The sequence below is a fragment of the Protomyctophum bolini genome (genome assembly GCF_963924005.1).
Source record: "Protomyctophum bolini genome assembly, chromosome: 20".
NCBI classification, from domain to species: Eukaryota; Metazoa; Chordata; class Actinopteri; order Myctophiformes; family Myctophidae; genus Protomyctophum; species Protomyctophum bolini.
Genome location: NC_137881.1, coordinates 34,142,068 through 34,161,671, shown reverse-complemented (window position 1 = coordinate 34,161,671; position 19,604 = coordinate 34,142,068). Strand labels below are relative to the sequence as shown.

Genomic DNA, 19,604 nt, shown 5'->3' with positions numbered 1-19,604 from the left:
TTTACTGTGTCATAAAAATTTACATCTGTAGCCTATATTGTGATTACATTTGACCGTACATTTGACTCTTGTGTTATATTCTTGTGAAATATTCAGTAAAGTATTGTGGTGAAATATTCACCCCAAGTTGATAAGATATGCAGAGAATATAATACCAAGAAGCCCCAGTTTGAAATGCATTAGGCCACAGACCCCCATTTGATACCATTTGCTCTCTGGGAAAATCAGGGTCCATTTGGTTCCATTTGTATGCTCTTGGAGTATGATGACTGTGCTAACAGTATTATCATAAAATATGTCTCAGTTTGAAGATTCAAAAAAACATATTTCATATGTGTGAGCTTGTAAAGTAGAACGTTCAACCTAGAGACAGTGTTGCCAAGTCTGATCATTATAAGCTACTTTGGACTTGTTTATCTATTGGTAGTCCTTGACATGGAAATGTTTGAGTTCCACTGCTCTGAAACAACATTAGACAACAAAGTTTGACAGTCAACACTATAATTGATTATTTTAAGACTAATTTCCGGACCATTTCTGATTTACCTACTTTGAACTGGCCTATTAACATTTTTATAGACCTGGTTGCTTGTTTCACTCTCACATCCACGATATGTGGCAACCCTGGTCCCTGGTTTGTTTTGCGTGTGGATGTTTTTTTGTGTTGCTTTAGCATCTTTAGCACAGTAGCTATCAGAGGCTGCTGCAGCTGCTGCTGTCATGTGGAAGCAGGAGGGAAAAAGAAAAAAAGACGAAAACACACAGCATTGCGCGCCCGCAGATCTGCCCTTAAACGGCAGATCTGTCGTTTTATGGATCATAGAACGAACGTACCGGTATGCTGTTAGCTTGTTGCTAACGGGACCCCCCCCCCTCTCTCTCTCTCTCTCTCTCTCTCTCTGACGTTCTCTCTCTCTCGCTCGCGCGCGTTACTCTAACACGTCTTTCTGTCTTTCTCTCTCTCTCTCTCTCTCTCTTTCTCTCTCTCTCTCTCTCTATGTCAGAAAGCGTTGTCAGTTTACTCACAGCACAGCACCGTCACTCCTGTCAGTTATTTCGTCGTGTATTGGTAGCCTATATGAGCCCAATATTGGCGTTACGCATTTCACTTGAATAATGTTGTGTGCGCACGTGCGCACGCTGAGAAAGACAGTTATTTAATGAAACTGAAAATTATAACGTGCTGCACTGCTGTCTCGCCGCCGTATAGCCATTCCTGTGTGTGTGTGTGTGTGTGTGTGTGTGCAGGCGTGTGTAGTCGGCATTGGCTGGCAGGCGAAAATAGCAAAAGCTATACGTGTAATGTAAATATTTCGGCACAATCCAAGTAGTGACAATGAACAATGTTGATTTAACTAAGGGATTCGCTGAGTGTTTTATTTTGTAAATACAGGGATTTAGAAGGGATAAGCAAAATAGTGAGCCAATAATTTCTCCCCTTCCTTCTGTCTGTTATCCTGCGAGAGCCCTAAAAAGCAAGATGGCTGATTGTGAGACTGAAAAGTAGTGTGGGGGCGGGCCTGGTGGGCCTATGAGAACACAGAGCAGTGTTGCCAGGTTTGCGAATTGTAAGCGAGTTGTAGTGTGTGTAAGTAGCGTGGTTAAAAGGCCTTGTGGCGTTGCTGTTGGGGCAACTGCACATGTCGTCCAGTTTTTGTCGACCAGTTTCTGTCCACTGCTTTTGGCACGTGATCAACTTTAGCATTGTATAAAGAGATATGAAAAAAAGAAAAGGCAGATTTTTCAGTGGAACCAGAAAACCACGCCCACTGCTCTACTCTGTTCCACTATATTCCACTGCATGGTCTTAATCATAACACATTATTGATCCATGTGTTTGTGTAGAGAGACCTCCAGCTGTTCTGACCGTTCTGCCCAACCCAGCATTTACTGGAGAGACTGTTACGTTCACATGTGACATGAATGAAGGAGAGAAGGACTGGTCTTATACAATAGACAGAGATGGTGCTGCTTCCAATAACTACTCTGGTCAGAATCCTTATAAATTTACGAAAACGCCACACAGCACAAGCTTCAGTGGTGAATACCAGTGTACCGGTCGTCTTACAGAGGATGTCCTGATTGTGAAACAAAGTGATAAAGTCACCTGGACGGTATCAGGTAAGTCATATCATCACTTACTCACTGACATTATGTTCATGATAATAACATGACATTAATATGATTGTTTAATTATGGTTCTGTAGTACTGTAGCCATAAAGAGATACATGTACTGTAAAAGGATGTGGGAAATGGGACTTGATAATCAGCGGTGCTTCAGGGCAGAGGGGGTGGTATCCTAACATTACTCTCTGCCTGACGTGTGTGTGTGTGTGTGTGTGTGTGCGTGCGTGCGTGGGTGCGTGCGTGCGTGCATGTTAAAAAAAATACTTGTCTGCATGGTGATTGCATTTATTTGTGAAATAACATATATATATATATATATATATATATTATTTTTATTTTTGAGGGGCGCTATGCACAGCTTTGTGTCTTTGTACCACGGGGAATGTGATTATTTGATTGGCTGAGCAGCACGGAATGTGATGATGCATGATGATAAGAGCGCCCCTCACTTCACACAAGTGTGATTTTCTTTCTCTGTCATAAACCACACAGCTAAACCAACGCCTAAACTGGTATCAGACAGATCCAGTGTACTGGTATCTGACAGTGTGACTCTCACCTGTACTGTGGAAGACAGTACAGCACCATGGAACATCTACTGGGTCAGAGCCTATAGACCAGTGAAGACAGGTGGATCAACCTACACATTCAGGCCCAGTAACCCAGGGACACTAATCTACAGGTGTCGAGGAGGGAGAGGAGACCCACCATACTACACACAGTACAGCAGCTCAGTGTCTATCACTGTCTCTAGTGAGTTATGAACACAATATTGTTTTCATAGGGTTAATGTTTTTGTCTCCCCACAGAATCAAAGGTTTTGTCCTTTGCTGGATGGCTTGATTCTATAGACTTAAAAATATGTTTGTATGTCCATATGAAAAAAAGAAAAGGCAGATTTTTCAGTGGAACCAGAAAACCACGCCCACTGCTCTACTCTGTTCCACTATATTCCACTGCATGGTCTTAATCATAACACATTATTGATCCATGTGTTTGTGTAGAGAGACCTCCAGCTGTTCTGACCGTTCTGCCCAACCCAGCATTTACTGGAGAGACTGTTACGTTCACATGTGACATGAATGAAGGAGAGAAGGACTGGTCTTATACAATAGACAGAGATGGTGCTGCTTCCAATAACTACTCTGGTCAGAATCCTTATAAATTTACGAAAACACCACACAGCACAAGCTTCAGTGGTGAATACCAGTGTACCGGTCGTCTTACAGAGGATGTCCTGATTGTGAAACAAAGTGATAAAGTCACCTGGACGGTATCAGGTAAGTCATATCATCACTTACTCACTGACATCATGTTCATGATAATAACATGACATTAATATGATTGTTTAACTATGGTTCTGTAGTACTGTAGCCATAAAGATACATAGGTCTCAGACCTGGCAACACGTCCGACAGTCGTTAGCATGAAGTGCTGAGCTATACGCCGCGACAAAACCTCCTAACTATGCCTGCTAACATTGTTTGATCACCGATCGACCTCACCACCCTCAAACTGGATTCTCCTGGCAACACGGTACAGGGTTTGGAAGCCTATATTGACAAATATTACCAGCACCAAAACAACATGCCGGCCGACAACAAACCTGACACCAAACGCAACAGGAGTGAGATGGGCTCAAGTGATATGGATGACACGGGTGACATCCGCGAGTCTCTATCGGCTATTCGGAAACAACTCCAGAAGCTGGATCTGCTTGAGCAGTTATCAACTGATGTCAAGGATCTGAAAGCCTCTGTCGAGTTCAACAACGCACTCATTGAGGTGCTAAAGGCCGACAACGCCTCACTCAGAACAGACGTCAACAGTCTGAAACGCCTGACAGGCGAACTTCAAAAAGAAAACGGTAACATGGCTAAAGACATTCTCGATCTACAATGCAGAAGCATGAGGGACAACATCATCATACATGGACTCTCTGAAGCACCAGGTGAGACTTACCTGAAGTCTGAAGTACTCGTCAAGACATTTTTGAAAAACAATCTGAAAATGGAGTCGGAGGAAGTTGAAGCCATTCGTTTCTCCAGAGTTCATCGCCTGGGTAAATCCAGAGCCGATCAGGAAAGGCCCCGTCCCATCGTGGCCAAAGTCACCGACTCGAAGATGAAATCTGCCGTCATGTCCAAGGGCAAAGAATTGAAGAATACCAGCTATTCCATCAGCGACCAATTTCCAGCGGAGATCATGGCTCGGCGGAGGTTGCTCTATCCGATCATGGCGGATGCAAGAAAAAGGGAAACGAAGACTCGTCTCGTCATCGATAAGTTGTACATTGATGGAAATCTCTACAGGAATCCTCGCATCACTTATTGGTTGTGTGGTGGTAGTGATGAAAACATCTTCCACGATGCTCAAGAGGAGCTACCGAGCCAACGTGCTCCCCCAGCCACAAGTAAACACACACAACCTGTTGATCGTGACGTCATGAGCGTGTTTACAGCATGCTCGTCTGCTGCTGTAAACACTGTCGCTCGTTGCTACCATGCTACCATGCTACCATGACTACCAGTGACTGATTCCTAGTCAACCAACATATCACTGCAGATGGCTGTAGATAAGTACTCCTGACTCAGCTGAGTCTCACTTGCCTTCATCCTTGTCTATAGGAATGTACTTTGTGTGCGCGCGAGCGTGTGTATGTACACATCTAGTACTATTATTTAATTTATTTTGTCTCCTTTTTATTTTATTTTTTTCTTTCATCATTCTTATATTTAACTGTATTCTCTCTATTATTATTATTATTATTATTACTATCCTCCTGTTACTATTTTGCCTCTATCTGTCCTCTCTCAGACAATATCCAATGAGTGGTATACGATCTCGATCTCTCTCTCTCTCTCTCTCTCTCTCTCTCTCTCTCTCTCTCTCTCTCTCTGCACTCATCTTTTGGCGGGGGAATTGTTGGCTAACCCTTGGTTACTAACCCAGATCCTTTGGCCTATGGGCTTAGGGTCTACTCGGATGGCAGTGGGCTATTTTTGTTCTCTGTCTTTTCTTTCTGTTTATGTGTTTAATGTTATGTATGCTCTTTATCTGTCTGTGTTTTTGTCTTGTTCGTCTGACTCTCTCTCTTTGTCATCTGTTAATTGTCATGTATGTCCTGCTTGCTGCTCCCACTTCCTACCTGAACCTCCTCTCACTGCTCCACTGATGTGTCTGTATTTCTGTTTAAGGTACTATTGATTCCGCAAAAGGGTTAAAGGTCATACACCTCAATATAAGAAGCCTCGCACCAAAAATGACTCTGCTTAGAGCCTGGGTCGATCTCTACAACCCAAATATCATCACTATTTCTGAAACATGGCTACACAGTGGAATCACCGACGATGAAATTAAAATAGAAAACTTTGTCTTATATCGAGCGGATAGGGCTACTAGAGCTGGTGGGGTAGCCATATATGTCTCCTCTAATCTAACCTCTGAGCGTCTCACTCCTACTGTAGATCCTGTTCACTTTGAATGCCTTTTTATTAATCTCATATTTCACGACAACAAACATTTAATCATCGGAAACATCTACCGGCCCCCTTCTGCCCCAGCTGACTCAACTAACTGTATTCTGGCAACCATCAACTCCTTGGGGAGACAAAAGGAACTGATACTCCTTGGTGACTTTAATAAGAACTGGAGTAGCCGCGCCTCCTCCAACGACAAAAATATATTTTCTACTTTAAATCTTACTCAGTTAATTTCAGAACCCACAAGGGTTGATTATCGTGGATCTTCATCTTTGCTGGACTGGATTCTTGTCAGTAATCCCGACAGGATTCTAAATTCAGGAGTCATGTCTGATGCTCTAAGTGACCATTCCATCGTTTACTGTATATGGAAAATAAAAATCCCAAAGTCTCCCCCGAAATATATTACAGTAAGACAAGCCAGAAATATCAATGTAGACAGCTTTATCAACAATCTAATTGCCATCAACTGGGATAGGTTTCAAATAATTCCCTCTGCTGAGGATGCATGGAACTTCTTCCACTCCGAGGTTACCAGTATAATTGACAGACATGCACCCTTCAAAACACTCAGAGTAAAAGGCAGACGTCTACCTTGGATCAACCCACAACTACTCAACCTATTCAAACAACATGATAAAGCCTGGCTCAAACACCGCACATCCAATAATCCTGTTGACTGGGAAAATTACAGACTTCTGAGAAACCAATGCAAAACTCAAACAAGGAATGCACAATCAGATCACTATAAAAATAGCTTCAGACATGACTTCCATAACCCCAAACAGTTTTGGAATAAATTGAATCACTTTCTTAACAAAAACAATAAAAGCTCCATAAAACACCTCAAAATTAATAATAATATAATATCTGACCCACTGCATATTTCCCAAGCCCTCAACAATCACTTTTCCTCTATCTGTGCCAACACCCCAGATGCAAACTCGTATATCACAGCAGGCCCATCTACAATTAATACACACAATGGGTCCTTTTCATTTAAAAACATCACACCTGTAGATGTACATCGTACGTGTCATCAGTGAACTGAAGGAAAGCTGTGGGGCTGGTCCGGATGGCCTTGAATCCAAATTCATCAAACTTGCTGCTCACATCCTCATGTATCCCCTTGCGGATTTATTTAACCTCTCTCTGTCAACCTCCTCATTTCCATCAATATGGAAATGTGCGAAAGTCACCCCCATCTTCAAGAGTGGGGACACATCTGATCCCAATAACTATCGTCCCATCTCCATTATCTGTACCACTGCAAAAATATTTGAAAAACTGATCTATAATCAGCTCTCACATTATCTAGTCTACACAACATCCTGTCCCCAGTCCAATCAGGTTTCAGACCACATTTTTCCACCACTACAGCCCTGCTAAAATTCACCAATGACGTACTCCTATCCTCCAGTAAAGGCCTCCTTACTGGAGCAATATTTATAGATTTATCCAAAGCCTTTGATGTGGTCGACCATTATCTACTTCTTGACAAGCTCCATGCCATTGGCTTACAGCGAAATGCCATCCTCTGGTTCAATGCTTATCTCCATAATAGGCGCCAGTATGTTGTTTCACAAGGTACCCAATCCGATTATACTATTATTGATAAAGGTGTCCCACAAGGTTCCACCTTGGGTCCACTCCTTTTTTCTATTTTTATTAATGATTTACCTGACATTTGCTCACACAGTCAAGTTCAGCTCTATGCTGATGACACGGTTATATATTATTCTGGCTCTGACATAACTCATATTCAATCATCCTTACAATCCGATTTCAACCTTGTTCAGAACTGGCTCCACAATAATAAATTACTGTTGAATAAGAGGAAGTCCTGCAGCATGGTGTTTGGCACACGTTGCAGTCAAGCAAGCACACTTGGAATAGACATTCATTTTTCAAATGGCTCCCAACTTGAGAAAGTTGACTCCTTTAAATATCTTGGAGTGTGGCTCGACCCAGAGCTTACCTTCAAACCACACATAGATTACGTTACTAAAAAAAACTATGGTTGCCTTAGCTCACTTTACCGTTCTATTAATTGCTTCTCCTTTGATGTTAGGAAAATAATTATTGCTCAAGTGATACTTCCCATTATTGACTACGCAGATGTTGTGTATCAGAACACAACTGACTCTCATCTTAAACCTCTAAATGTTTTATACAACTCCCTGTGCAGGTTTGTATTGAGATGCCCATATGATACCCACCACTGCCTCATGTACAAATCACTCAATTGGTTGCAGCCTAAATCAAGACGGCAACTACACTGGTATCTCTTCACCTATAAATGCATTTATTTTAGGTGCCCTGATTACTTAAAACAGTACCTGGCTCAGTCTACCTCATCCTATCCACTAAGACATCTTCAATACCCTTACTTTAAAATCCCCAAAATCTCCAATGTGGTTGGGCGGAGGTCTTTCTCCTACAAAGCCCCATTCGATTGGAACAACCTCCCTCTAGATCTTAGATCCATCTCATCATATAGTAGCTTCAGGACCTCCTTACATTCACATCTAGACTCAACTTGTCTTTGCTTCTAACCTGACTGTAACCTTTTATGACCCTGAAATATTTGCTCTGTGACCTTATCTACACTGTGTATTATGTGGTGGTTGGTGATTTAGGTGGAAGATGGTGAGCAAGCTATTTGTGTATATATGTATGTATTTGTTTATCTGTTTGTATCTGTGTACTGCATATTTTGTGTATTTGTGTACAGTATGCTTTTCTGTATTTTGTTTTTTATGGGTCCCTCTTGAAAATGAGATGCTGTATCTCAAGAGGCTGTCCCATCAATAAAAATCTGAAAGCTGAAATCTACACACAGTACAGCAGCTCAGTGTCTATCACTGTCTCTAGTGAGTTATAAACACAATATTGTTTTCATAGGGTTAATGTTTTTGTCTCCCCACAGAATCAAAGGTTTTATGGCTTGATTATATAGACTTAAAAATATGTTTGTATGTCCATTATGAAAAAAATAAAAGGCAGATTTTTCAGTGGAACTAGAAAACCACGCCCACTGCTCTACTCTGTTCCACTATATTCCACTGCATGGTCTTAATCATAACACATTATTGATCCATGTGTTTGTGTAGAGAGACCTCCAGCTGTTCTGACCGTTCTGCCCAACCCAGCATTTACTGGAGAGACTGTTACGTTCACATGTGACATGAATGAAGGAGAGAAGGACTGGTCTTATACAATAGACAGAGATGGTGCTGCTTCCAATAACTACTCTGGTCAGAATCCTTATAAATTTACGAAAACACCACACAGCACAAGCTTCAGTGGTGAATACCAGTGTACCGGTCGTCTTACAGAGGATGTCCTGATTGTGAAACAAAGTGATAAAGTCACCTGGACGGTATCAGGTAAGTCATATCATCACTTACTCACTGACATTATGTTCATGATAATAACATGACATTAATATGATTGTTTAACTATGGTTCTGTAGTACTGTAGCCATAAAGAGATACATGTACTGTAAAAGGATGTGGGAAATGGGACTTGATAATCAGCGGTGCTTCAGGGCAGAGGGGGTGGTATCCTAACATTACTCTCTGCCTGACGTGTGTGTGTGTGCGTGCGTGAGTGCGTGCGTGCGTGCATGTTAAAAAAAAAACTTGTCTGCATGGTAATTGCATTTATTTGTGAAATAACATATATATATATATATATATATATATATATATATATATATATATATATATTATTTTTATTTTTGAGGGGCGCTATGCACAGCTTTGTGTCTTTGTACCACGGGGAATGTGATTATTTGATTGGCTGAGCAGCACGGAATGTGATGATGCATGATGATAAGAGCGCCCCTCACTTCACACAAGTGTGATTTTCTTTCTCTGTCATAAACCACACAGCTAAACCAACGCCTAAACTGGTATCAGACAGATCCAGTGTACTGGTATCTGACAGTGTGACTCTCACCTGTACTGTGGAAGACAGTACAGCACCATGGAACATCTACTGGGTCAGAGCCTATAGACCAGTGAAGACAGGTGGATCAACCTACACATTCAGGCCCATTAACCCAGGGACACTAATCTACAGGTGTCGAGGAGGGAGAGGAGACCCACCATACTACACACAGTACAGCAGCTCAGTGTCTATCACTGTCTCTAGTGAGTTATAAACACAATATTGTTTTCATAGGGTTAATGTTTTTGTCTCCCCACAGAATCAAAGGTTTTGTCCTTTGCTGGATGGCTTGATTCTATAGACTTAAAAATATGTTTGTATGTCCATATGAAAAAAAGAAAAGGCAGATTTTTCAGTGGAACCAGAAAACCACGCCCACTGCTCTACTCTGTTCCACTATATTCCACTGCATGGTCTTAATCATAACACATTATTGATCAATGTGTTTGTGTAGAGAGACCTCCAGCTGTTCTGACCGTTCTGCCCAACCCAGCATTTACTGGAGAGACTGTTACGTTCACATGTGACATGAATGAAGGAGAGAAGGACTGGTCTTATACAATAGACAGAGATGGTGCTGCTTCCAATAACTACTCTGGTCAGAATTCTTATAAATTTACGAAAACACCACACAGCACAAGCTTCAGTGGTGAATACCAGTGTACCGGTCGTCTTACAGAGGATGTCCTGATTGTGAAACAAAGTGATAAAGTCACCTGGACGGTATCAGGTAAGTCATATCATCACTTACTCACTGACATTATGTTCATGATAATAACATGACATTAATATGATTGTTTAACTATGGTTCTGTAGTACTGTAGCCATAAAGAGATACATGTACTGTAAAAGGATGTGGGAAATGGGACTTGATAATCAGCGGTGCTTCAGGGCAGAGGGGGTGGTATCCTAACATTACTCTCTGCCTGACGTGTGTGTGTGTGCGTGCGTGAGTGCGTGCGTGCGTGCATGTTAAAAAAAAAACTTGTCTGCATGGTAATTGCATTTATTTGTGAAATAACATATATATATATATATATATATATATATATATATTATTTTTATTTTTGAGGGGCGCTATGCACAGCTTTGTGTCTTTGTACCACGGGGAATGTGATTATTTGATTGGCTGAGCAGCACGGAATGTGATGATGCATGATGATAAGAGCGCCCCTCACTTCACACAAGTGTGATTTTCTTTCTCTGTCATAAACCACACAGCTAAACCAACGCCTAAACTGGTATCAGACAGATCCAGTGTACTGGTATCTGACAGTGTGACTCTCACCTGTACTGTGGAAGACAGTACAGCACCATGGAACATCTACTGGGTCAGAGCCTATAGACCAGTGAAGACAGGTGGATCAACCTACACATTCAGGCCCATTAACCCAGGGACACTAATCTACAGGTGTCGAGGAGGGAGAGGAGACCCACCATACTACACACAGTACAGCAGCTCAGTGTCTATCACTGTCTCTAGTGAGTTATAAACACAATATTGTTTTCATAGGGTTAATGTTTTTGTCTCCCCACAGAATCAAAGGTTTTGTCCTTTGCTGGATGGCTTGATTCTATAGACTTAAAAATATGTTTGTATGTCCATATGAAAAAAAGAAAAGGCAGATTTTTCAGTGGAACCAGAAAACCACGCCCACTGCTCTACTCTGTTCCACTATATTCCACTGCATGGTCTTAATCATAACACATTATTGATCAATGTGTTTGTGTAGAGAGACCTCCAGCTGTTCTGACCGTTCTGCCCAACCCAGCATTTACTGGAGAGACTGTTACGTTCACATGTGACATGAATGAAGGAGAGAAGGACTGGTCTTATACAATAGACAGAGATGGTGCTGCTTCCAATAACTACTCTGGTCAGAATTCTTATAAATTTACGAAAACACCACACAGCACAAGCTTCAGTGGTGAATACCAGTGTACCGGTCGTCTTACAGAGGATGTCCTGATTGTGAAACAAAGTGATAAAGTCACCTGGACGGTATCAGGTAAGTCATATCATCACTTACTCACTGACATTATGTTCATGATAATAACATGACATTAATATGATTGTTTAACTATGGTTCTGTAGTACTGTAGCCATAAAGAGATACATGTACTGTAAAAGGATGTGGGAAATGGGACTTGATAATCAGAGGTGCTTCAGGGCAGAGGGGGTGGTATCCTAACATTACTCTCTGCCTGACGTGTGTGTGTGTGTGTGTGTGTGCGTGCGTGCGTGCGTGCGTGCGTGGGTGCGTGCGTGCGTGCATGTTAAAAAAAAAACTTGTCTGCATGGTGATTGCATTTATTTGTGAAATAACATATATATATATATATATATATATATATATATATATATTATTTTTATTTTTGAGAGGCGCTATGCACAGCTTTGTGTCTTTGTACCACGGGGAATGTGATTATTTGATTGGCTGAGCAGCACGGAATGTGATGATGCATGATGTAAGAGCGCCCCTCACTTCACACAACACAAGTGTGATTTTCTTTCTCTGTCATAAACCACACAGATACACCAACGCCTACACTGGTATCAGACAGAACCTGTGTACTGGTATCTGACAGTGTGACTCTCACCTGTACTGTAGAAGACAGTACAGCTTCATGGAACATCTACTGGTCCAGAGTCTCTGAACCAGTGAAGGTGACACATGGATCAACCTACACATTCAGGCCCAGTAACCCAGGGACACTAATCTACAGGTGTCGAGGAGGGAGAGGAGACCCACCATACTACACACAGTACAGCAGCTCAGTGTCTATCACTGTCTCTAGTGAGTTATAAACACAATATTGTTTTCATAGAGTTAATTTTTTTGTCTCCCCACAGAATCAAAGGTTTTGTCCTTTCCTGGATGGCTTGCTTCTATAGACTTAAAAATATGTTTGTATGTCCATATGAAAAAAAGAAAAGGCAGATTTTTCAGTGGAACCAGAAAACCACGCCCACTGCTCTACTCTGTTCCACTATATTCCACTGCATGGTCTTAATCATAACACATTATTGATCCATGTGTTTGTGTAGAGAGACCTCCAGCTGTTCTGACCGTTCTGCCCAACCCAGCATTTACTGGAGAGACTGTTACGTTCACATGTGACATGAATGAAGGAGAGAAGGACTGGTCTTATACAATAGACAGAGATGGTGCTGCTTCCAATAACTACTCTGGTCAGAATCCTTATAAATTTACGAAAACGCCACACAGCACAAGCTTCAGTGGTGAATACCAGTGTACCGGTCGTCTTACAGAGGATGTCCTGATTGTGAAACAAAGTGATAAAGTCACCTGGACGGTATCAGGTAAGTCATATCATCACTTACTCACTGACATTATGTTCATGATAATAACATGACATTAATATGATTGTTTAACTATGGTTCTGTAGTACTGTAGCCATAAAGAGATACATGTACTGTAAAAGGATGTGGGAAATGGGACTTGATAATCAGCGGTGCTTCAGGGCAGAGGGGGTGGTATCCTAACATTACTCTCTGCCTGACGTGTGTGTGTGTGTGTGTGCGTGCGTGCGTGCGTGCGTGGGTGCGTGCGTGCGTGCATGTTAAAAAAAAAACTTGTCTGCATGGTGATTGCATTTATTTGTGAAATAACATATATATATATATATATATATATATATATATATATATATATATTATTTTTATTTTTGAGGGGCGCTATGCACAGCTTTGTGTCTTTGTACCACGGGGAATGTGATTATTTGATTGGCTGAGCAGCACGGAATGTGATGATGCATGATGATAAGAGCGCCCCTCACTTCACACAAGTGTGATTTTCTTTCTCTGTCATAAACCACACAGCTAAACCAACGCCTAAACTGGTATCAGACAGATCCAGTGTACTGGTATCTGACAGTGTGACTCTCACCTGTACTGTGGAAGACAGTACAGCACCATGGAACATCTACTGGGTCAGAGCCTATAGACCAGTGAAGACAGGTGGATCAACCTACACATTCAGGCCCATTGACCCAGGGACACTAATCTACAGGTGTCGAGGAGGGAGAGGAGACCCACCATACTACACACAGTACAGCAGCTCAGTGTCTATCACTGTCTCTAGTGAGTTATAAACACAATATTGTTTTCATAGGGTTAATGTTTTTGTCTCCCCACAGAATCAAAGGTTTTATGGCTTGATTATATAGACTTAAAAATATGTTTGTATGTCCATTATGAAAAAAATAAAAGGCAGATTTTTCAGTGGAACTAGAAAACCACGCCCACTGCTCTACTCTGTTCCACTATATTCCACTGCATGGTCTTAATCATAACACATTATTGATCCATGTGTTTGTGTAGAGAGACCTCCAGCTGTTCTGACCGTTCTGCCCAACCCAGCATTCACTGGAGAGACTGTTACGTTCACATGTGACATGAATGAAGGAGAGAAGGACTGGTCTTATACAATAGACAGAGATGGTGCTGCTTCCAATAACTACTCTGGTCAGAATCCTTATAAATTTACGAAAACGCCACACAGCACAAGCTTCAGTGGTGAATACCAGTGTACCGGTCGTCTTACAGAGGATGTCCTGATTGTGAAACAAAGTGATAAAGTCACCTGGACGGTATCAGGTAAGTCATATCATCACTTACTCACTGACATTATGTTCATGATAATAACATGACATTAATATGATTGTTTAACTATGGTTCTGTAGTACTGTAGCCATAAAAAGATACATGTATATGTAAAAGGATGTGGGAAATGGGACTTGATAATCAGCGGTGCTTCAGGGAAGAGGGGGTGGTATCCTAACATTACTCTCTGCCTGACGTGTGTGTGTGTGTGTGTGTGTGTGTGTGTGTGTGTGTGTGTGTGTGTGTGTGTGTGTGTGCGTGCGTGCGTGCGTGAGTGCGTGGATGCGTGCGTGCATGTTAAAAAAAAAACTTGTCTGCATTGTGATTGCATTTATTTGTGAAATAATATATATATATATATATATATTTTTTTCTTTTTTTTTCTTTTGAGGGGCGCTATGCACAGCTTTGTGTCTTTGTACCACGGGGAATGTGATTATTTGATTGGCTGAGCAGCACGGAATGTGATGATGCATGATGATAAGAGCGCCCCTCACTTCACACAAGTGTGATTTTCTTTCTCTGTCATAAACCACACAGCTAAACCAACGCCTAAACTGGTATCAGACAGATCCAGTGTACTGGTATCTGGCAGTGTGACTCTCAGCTGTACTGTGGAAGACAGTACAGCTTCATGGACCATCTACTGGGTCAGAGAGTCTAATCTAGTGAAGACAGGTGGATCAACCTACACATTCAGTCCCTCCAGTGTCTCAGAGAGTGGACAATACCGATGTCGAGGAGGGAGAGGAGACCCACCATACTACACACATTACAGCAACTCAGTTTATATCACTGTCTCTGGTGAGTTATAAACACTATTTCACAACTACATCCCACTTTATTCCACAATGTGTTGCTGTAGATTCATAACACATTATTGATCCATGCATGTGTTTGTGTAGAGAGACCTCCAGCTGTTCTGAGCATGACAGAACAACACCTAACTCAAATGAAATATTTGAGAATGCCCTAATCACAGTAGTAGTGTAGTGGTTAGAGCATGTGGAAGGCTGTGGGTTCAAATCCTGCCTGGGGTCGACGTCAGCAAGGGCATGCGGTCGCAACAGGTTCCTAAGGTTCAGATCTGAGCCAAGCCTCCTGAGGAGGCGTGACACTGGTTAGAAATACAGAAGAGTTGGTGCCTGTCAGTGAGGAATGTTAACTACTATAAATAAATAATAAATAAATGTGTGTGTGTGCACGTGTGCGTGTTGTGGCCCGCAGGTTAACATTGGAATATTGATATATTATTGATTTCCAAACATGACCCATGAAGTTAACAGAAGTATAGGCCTAAACTACATTAATCTGAAATTAAATAAAAATGTTAGTTTTCAGGATTCCAATTCAAAAATAGCAGATCTACCAGCTGAAAACGTGTTGCACTGTGCCGCATTTTCAGCTTGTCAGCCTAAATCCCCTCACCTGTGCAATTTCCAGCCTCTGCCTCAGCCAATTGATTGCCATGGGAACCCCACACTTGCCAATTAATTTCCTCATAGACTTTTCAGAAAGTATTTATTTAAAGACGTTTACGCCGCGGACAAAGACAACTGGAGTCGTGACACATCATGACAACAAACACAATGTTTTGGGCTAAACAAAGAATTAGAAAAAAAATAAAAAAACGGCAGGTTACAACACATTTTTTGTTGTTTATATTCTTTGTAATTATTTGTTTGCCCTAGCAACCACCTGTTAGGCCCTATATCAACCACCTATTAGGCCCTAGCAACCACCTGTTAGGCCCTAGCAACACTGTTTAACCCTAAAATCACACCCGTGTGAAGTGAGCGTCACTCTTGTCATCACGCACGCACGCACACATTCATTAATTTCAATGGGGAAATGCCATTTAGCTACAGTGGAGCCTAACAGCTGCTTTAAGACCCTAGCAACCATCTGTTGTACCCTATCAACCACCTTTTAGGCCCTAGCAACCACCTGTTGTACCCTAGCAACCACCTATTAGACACAATGTTCGAGACACAATATTTAATACTCCAGCGCGTGCTCCATGTGAGCCCGACCCCAGAAAGCACGCTGGCTGGGCCAGGCTACCCGCCCCTCTAGACCAGAAAGCACACTGGCTGGGCCAGGCTACCCGCCCCTCTAGACCAGAAAGCACGCTGGCTGGGCTAGGCTACCCGCCCCTCTAGACCAGAAAGCACGTTGGCTGGGCCAGGCTACCCGCCCCTCTAGACCAGAAAGCACGCTGGCTGGGCCAGGCTACCCGCCCCTCTAGACCAGAAAGCACGCTGGCTGGGCCAGGCTACCCGCCCCTCTAGACCAGAAAGCACGTTGGCTGGGCCAGGCTACCCGCCCCTCTAGACCAGAAAGCACGTTGGCTGGGCCAGGCTACCCGCCCCTCTAGACCAGAAAGCATGCTGGCTGGGCCAGGCTACCCGCCCCTCTAGACCAGAAAGCATACTGGCTGGGCCAGGCTACCCGCCCCTCTAGACCAGAAAGCACGCTGGCTGGGCCAGGCTACCCGCCCCTCTAGACCAGAAAGCACGCTGGCTGGGCCTGCAGGCTATGCTGTCACCAGCACGTCTGACTGCCTCCCTAGGAAGCAGGTGAACAACACATGATAGTGATAAAGAGGACTGTTAAAGAGACATACATCTCTGCCGATGTGCTGCTGTAAACATGTAAAACTCTTTTGTTTTCCATTCTAATGTACTGTATTGTTTTGTATTACAGCTGCTAGATCATTCCTGAATTTCCAGTCTAGAATAGAATAGAATAAATAGAATATTAATTTTTTTGATACGCATTTTTTTTCCACTGAGGGGAAAGACATGGCTATAGATTATATTAAGAGTCATTTTAAATAAATCCTACAAACATCCAGTTAAAAACGTTCACTGTGAAATAATATATATATTCAAAGATTTGCACCACATTTTCAAGATTCTTCAAAAATAGTAGATCTACAAGCTCATAGCGTGGCTGCTATGAGCTTGATCTGCTATTTTTCATGCTTAAAACACAAAAAAACTATTTTGAAGGAATCCCAGCAACGGTTGTGTTAACAGCGTCTGATAAATGCCTAAATAGTAAATTGTCGAATGCCTCTTTTCTTTTGGGGTAGCGCTGTAGGCCTGACTGTTGTTTTCCTTTTTTACAGTAACAACTACAACACCTACCACTACGCTGTCTACTACACAAGGTAAACTACCACTACACTACTAAAATCTAATCTACAATAGTTCAACCCCCCAACCTGACAATCTACAATAGTATACACCCCCCAGCCTCACAATCTACAATAGTTCAACCCCCCCACCTGCAAGCAATGCGAGGCATTGTGAGTTTGTAGATCGCCTATATTTCACAATGTTTGCCTCTTCCTTAGGTAAAGTTTGACAATTTGGTCTTTAGAATCATTACATTGTCACTTTATGAATGTTCAGATAGCCTGTACACATTTATACTGTGTGTCGGTTTGTTTACTGCAGAGTGAGTAGGCAGTGTTGCAGGTGAATTATATTTCTAGTTTCTCAGAGATCTCAGTGGTTGGTCCGGGCCAAGGAAGCACGTAAACAACATAAACAACTGATGAGGAGGACTGTAAAACAGATATACATCTTTCTCCAACAGATGGTCCCAAGAATGTCCTTTTGGCCGTAGATCCACCAGGAGATGTTGTCAAAGGAAGCTCAGTCACTCTGACCTGCAGCGCCAGTGGGTCACATCCACCAATCCAGAGCTACATCCTTTACAAAGACAACACGGTCGTGGCACAGAAGAACACAATGATCATCTCTAACGTCCAGCCCAGTCACAGTGGAAAATACCACTGTGAGGCTTGGAACGACATCGCTGGAGTCAATTCACCTTCAGCCACTGTTGATGTGCACTGTGAGTTTTTGATTTATATATATATTTATATCAATTATCTAATTATATTGATGATGATGTGTGCGTGCGTGTATTGGGGTGGGATTGGCTATGCATGAACATAAACATATACAGTTAAAGTGTTGTCCATATCATAATAACAGTGCTATTTGAGTGCATCAATGTTTATTCTTCCACAGACCCTCCAGAAAAGCCCTCGGTATCAGTGAGTCCACCAGGAGGCGTTGTTGAGGGCAGCACAGTGACTCTGATCTGCAGCAGTGAAGCCAACCCACCAGTAGACACCTACACCTGGTACAAAGACCACAGATCCATCTCCACTGGTCCTCAGCTGGTGATTAACAATGTGTCTCCTGGAGACTCTGGACGCTACATCTGTCTGGTGAAAAACACACATGGATCCCAGAGGTCATCAGCACACTCTCTAGATGTTCAGCGTAAGTGAACTAAAGTAAAACATCTTATAGTTTTTACAGACCACAAACAACAGCTGCAATAGCCGTCATGAAAATGTGCAGCCAGATAGATACCCTGTATTTTATAAGACCCCAAAATTCACTGCGAAATTAACCGGAAGTCTAATCGACTAAAGCTAAAATGGCTACTGTCTTTTTAACCCATTTAGATCTGAGGACGATTCTACAAATGCCTTCTAAATCAGTTTTCTGAAAAAAAAAAAAAAAATTCTATGTCAGTCATTCTCAAACATTTTCATGTCAAGGACCCCCACAAATATATGTAATTAGCCGCTGACCCCGTGTGAAAATATGTTGTTCCAGGAACCCCCCCCCCCAGAAGCAAAGATTCGAGTTAAAAACGTTCACTGTGAAAGAATATATATTCAAAGATTTGCACTACATTTTCAAGATTCTTCAAAAATAGCAGATCTACAAGCTTATAGTGCGGCTGCTATGAGCTTGATCTGCTATTTTTCATGCTTAAAACACCAAAAAGGGTGTTTCCCGTCCAGAATGGGTTAAAAGTCATCAGAGGCGTAACCGCGAGGTAGCGGCGATTTAGTAATGAGACGTTCAAATAATACACAATAAAAATACACAATACACACATCTCTCCACAGCTAAGCTTCCAACGCACTGTGACCGTCCAGAGGTCTACAGTTCGAACAGAATCATGATCACCCCAATGACGAACAGGTACGCACCCGGAGCGACGGTGTTCTATGCCTGCATGGTGGGATACATTGTGAACGGAGGACATGCCTATGTGAGCTGTGTGGCTGGGAAATGGACACCTTTAACTCTGACATGTGAAGGTAAGTGTACGTTCGTCGTCAGTACCAGTGTTGATACATATACACACGGCGTTGTGTCATCAGGGGCGTCAATATAGCTGGGGGGTGGAGCTATGGGGTAAAGTTCCGAGTTCTCCCAACCGGAATAAACAGTGGGGTGTTGGGTTTTCAAACGCAGATGCTTTAAAATACTACTAATTTAAAAGTAGGCGTCATGGATTGCCAGATCACAGGCACAGATCCTTGTTTCCACTCGACAAGGAACGCTACTTTAGAAAATGAAACAAGCCTAGG

At 42.3% G+C, this 19,604-nt stretch overlaps 1 protein-coding gene across 1 annotated transcript in view; it reads left to right on the top strand.

Annotated features, from left to right (window-relative positions):
* The window catches only part of LOC308335354 (plasminogen-like), a gene marked incomplete at its 5' end in the record, with an annotated part of 214,670 nt that overhangs the window by 182,780 nt on the left and 12,286 nt on the right, over nt 1-19,604 (top strand). The window contains 4 exons of the mRNA XM_080792373.1: nt 17,325-17,366; nt 17,798-18,058; nt 18,238-18,495; nt 19,137-19,331. Of these exons, the coding sequence (XP_080648499.1) occupies nt 17,325-17,366; nt 17,798-18,058; nt 18,238-18,495; nt 19,137-19,331 (756 nt within the window). The remainder of the gene's footprint in view (nt 1-17,324; nt 17,367-17,797; nt 18,059-18,237; nt 18,496-19,136; nt 19,332-19,604) is intronic.